General features: G+C 39.7%; 1 protein-coding gene across 1 annotated transcript in view; it reads left to right on the top strand.

Moving 5' to 3' along the window:
- Nucleotides 1-730: 730 nt before the first annotated feature.
- tecpr2 (tectonin beta-propeller repeat containing 2) overlaps nucleotides 731-3,848 on the top strand; it is a 31,205-nt gene continuing 28,087 nt past the window's right edge. Inside the window, exons 1-2 of the mRNA XM_041954222.1 lie at nucleotides 731-880; nucleotides 2,553-2,682. Of these exons, the coding sequence (XP_041810156.1) occupies nucleotides 2,602-2,682 (81 nt within the window). The 5' untranslated portion in view covers nucleotides 731-880; nucleotides 2,553-2,601. The remainder of the gene's footprint in view (nucleotides 881-2,552; nucleotides 2,683-3,848) is intronic.

Genomic DNA, 3,848 nt, shown 5'->3' with positions numbered 1-3,848 from the left:
CTAGCTTAGCCGTCAGCAGGAAGGGGGGCACGGACTTCCCGGACTGGATCCTCCAACGGACCGGACTCATAATTCTAATATTAAACATCCTACTGGTAGCTGTTTGATGAATATGAACGAAGGTGTTTGGGCTATTTCAGAAAGTAAAATTAATATTTAGACAAAAGCACATTCAAATATTTTAACAAAAAATGTTTTCGTATCTGGGAAATTAAGTTTAGAAAATCAATATTTTTTAGAAAGTGACAATGTTCATTAAATGTGCGCCACAAAAAATCGTTTATGAAAATCTGATAATTTCATAGGTTTATATGTTTATGTTTTTATTGTCACATTTATATAGAAATTCCACCCCTACCATTAAATTAAAGAAATGTCTGTAGAAAGTAGTCCAAATGTTATCATATCTTTTCACTTTAAAAACATTATTTAAAGTTACAAAGCTCAAAAATTTGGCAGACTTTATAAGATTTTAAATGGAAGAACAAATCCAGTTTCCAGGTTTTCCAACCGGCGGTCACTGAGTTTCCGCTTCCTGTCATTCATTTATACATTTCTGAAATTATGCTGTGGCTGCAGATGGACATAATTAACTAAGACGCTACAGTGACTATGAAACATAGAAAGTCTGTGGTAAGGGGGGCACTTTGGAAGAAAATAAAAAAGCAGAGAAATACATGAAAACTGAAAAATTAATCAGAAAAAGGGATGTCATTCTATGTCCTGTCAGCAGGTGGCGCAGTTTGTTGACAACAGGTCAATAGAGGGATGAAGCTGTCAGCCAAACAGGGCGATGTCATCTCTTCACTCTTTAATATCCTGCTGTAATTAAAACGCGTCTAACAAGCATCCAAACGGGAACCTTCACCACAAACTCAGAGTAAGTGGCTCGTGGTCTTCCTCCTAACGTTAGCCTGCCTTGCTGACGCTGAATTAGCTGGCTGGCTGGTGTGATGCTAGCTAACCTGCACTTGCTGTTTGAGAAGCTAGCACCATAAAAAGCATGATTATGATGTGTGAAGATGATGTTTGTTTGTAATTGGTGACATTATGTTGTTCTGGGGATGTTTGCTTTCAGCTGTCACATCTGAGAACAGCCTGCTGAGCTGTCGTTAACCTGACGGTGCCGTCATCTACCGTTGACAGCGTCATACCAACTCCGCTAAAGAAATTTGCAATTTAATTTTTCTCCGAAGTGGGACTGAAATAAATGTACAGCAACGCGCGGTGTAAGATTTCTTACACTGCAGCAAACTGTTCTGTTTAGTTCGGTATATGTCTAAAGCACCGAACAGCACTAAATTTCTGTTAAATCTCAGCTGTTCCCTCTTGTTCAGGCTGTTCGTTGCCGCCCTCCGCGACCGTAGTAAACAAGAAACTGCAGATAAATAATAAAACCTTAACTTGTGTTATGGCTCTTAATGTTTTTATGCTGTCAGAGAAGAGGCAGGGGGAAAGTAAACTGATTTTGTGAATCGACTTTGGTGCAGTTTTCTCCAGTTAATCAGGGCGCAGAACGTTCATGGCATGTGACACCACACCAAACTTAATTAAACAAAATGTCAATTTTACTTATCTCTTTATTTACGCAAAGTATGTTTAAAACAAAACGCCACGTAAGAGCTCCAACAATTTGGTTAAGTCGCCCCTTTAATTCGGTGAATGTTTGGTTCTCCGAACAGCCTTAAAATTATGATAAATTGTAATTGTTTACCTTTGTATGCGTTTTGTGCCCTCCGTTACTCTTACAGGGGGAGACTATTGCAGGCGAAATGGCAAATAAATCAAAAACCTTAAAAAAGCAAGTGTTTAATTGTGTGACCTTAACTAGATCTTGTTATGTTTTGTTTTACCAGAGTAACAGTGTGTGTGGGCAATTAAAGACGGAAGCCGAAACTATCCTGCTTGCAGATATTTTTAATGCAGTTATTTCGAGATCGCGAGCTAAATATTTCGAAAAGGCTATGTTATTTCAAAATATCGAGATAATCAACCCGTTTTCTTAACGTTGTTTCCTCTTATTACTGACAATGTGTATTAGAGGAGAGGACAGCCTTTTTAGCATGCATGGACTGTCAACTCTTTACACTCTGGGTACATCCCATTTCTCTTCATTGCATCCACGTTTCCTTCACTTGCGTCTTTTCCTTGCGTCCTAGTCCCTCCCACATGCATGGAAGGACGCAAGGAAACCACGCAAGGCGAGAGGAAACGAGAAAATATGTTTGAGGAGAAGTGAGACGTCCTTTCCTCTGAAGCCTCACATGAAGCCACGTCTGTTTCTGATGAGGCGACACAGCAGGAGCTGCTGCATTTACCATTATATTCACACCCCCACCACCCCCCGCCCTCAATACTGCACTTAGACATCCTAGACATTGCTGTTTCATGTGTGTTTTTTTGAATTATGTAGTTATTCCAGATGTTTGTCAGATGTGTCTAAACGGAGAACACACATGCCTCTGTGGTGTGCTTCCTCCTTCTGTATGAACCCAGCATGTTTCTCTAAATGTGCTTCTTCTCAAGTTAATTTTATGTGTTTTTAATTTGAGGTTTTGGACGGACTTTCAGGACCAGCTGAGTTGACTTTGGAACAGAAACATGGCGGCTCAGTCGACCCCGCCTTCCATCCTCAGAGAGTTCTGCCCGCTCTACTACCTGCTGAATGCCATCCCAGCCAAGGTACTGAACCACTGCAGCTGTGTTGTATGGCATTAAAAGTGCTCTCCTGGTTTTTATTCTTTTCACCAACCTAGGCTTTTAGGTTGTGGTTATTGTGAATACAGTATTTAGTTGAAATACAGGGTCAGAAAACATTTTGATGCACTAACAGGTACAATTTTTAAAACAATTTCTGTGAAAATGTAGGCGCAATCACATGGAACAAGAGTACTATTTCCAACTGTTTCATACCCTAACTCTGGGGACTAACATCTGTAGAATACTGTGAGACTGCAGGCCGTAGTGATTTAGTTTTTTACACATATATGTATACAAATAAGAAAGATCCAACCCCAGTAGAGATTTATATGTAAAAGTCTGTGGCCTTTGGCAGCAGCAGCAGACAGAGTGCAGCTGTAGTGGCGATTTGTCCTTAAACGAAAAAAGAAAAAGCAAAACAAAAATAAACTAAATCTTAATCAAACGGCCACTGTAGCACTGAGGGGTGAATCTTACGTCGGGGAAAATGAGTTCATTGTCCAGCAAGCATCACGTTTAGTGCGTTTTACCATTCAGCCAATAGTGTAGAAAAGCATCAGCAAATATTCAAATGAACTAAAACTTTAATAATACCCACATACTTAAATGTTGTGACCATTTCAATTTCAGCCCCTTGAGCACCTGAGATGTTGGGACGATGTTAAATATTTACCATTTGAAATAGCATGACTTTGGATTTGTCTTCATTTCACACCAAGTTACGTTGAGTTTAACAGGACCAAGACACATCAAAGGCGGATGGCAGAGATTCAAGAGCTGGTACTCCTCATGGGATAAGCAATGAAAACCACCTTGTCTTACGTCCAGATAAGCCATTATGTGACATCGTCAACTCTGTCTAAAGCCTTTCACAGATCAATAAAGAGAGCTGCACAATATTTTCTGCAGTCCATTGCCTCAATAATGTCATTTATCACTTATCAGCGGTTACTGTGTTGTGTTTTCTAAAGTTTTTCATTAACACGCTTTTCAAGGACTTAAGATAAAACATATAATTTAGAGACTGACCTGTATTTAAGAACTCCTTTGAGCAGAGCGAGAACATGAAAACATGAATCAGAGGTTCTGCTGTAGAGTCTACAGCTAACTCAGGACCTGCAGGTTTGTTGGGATCCAGTTGCTTTAAG

The sequence above is a fragment of the Chelmon rostratus genome, chromosome 15, assembly GCF_017976325.1.
Source record: "Chelmon rostratus isolate fCheRos1 chromosome 15, fCheRos1.pri, whole genome shotgun sequence".
In the NCBI taxonomy this organism is placed as follows: domain Eukaryota; kingdom Metazoa; phylum Chordata; class Actinopteri; order Chaetodontiformes; family Chaetodontidae; genus Chelmon; species Chelmon rostratus.
Note: the sequence above shows the minus strand (reverse complement) of the source record. Positions and strands in the feature narration are given on the sequence as shown.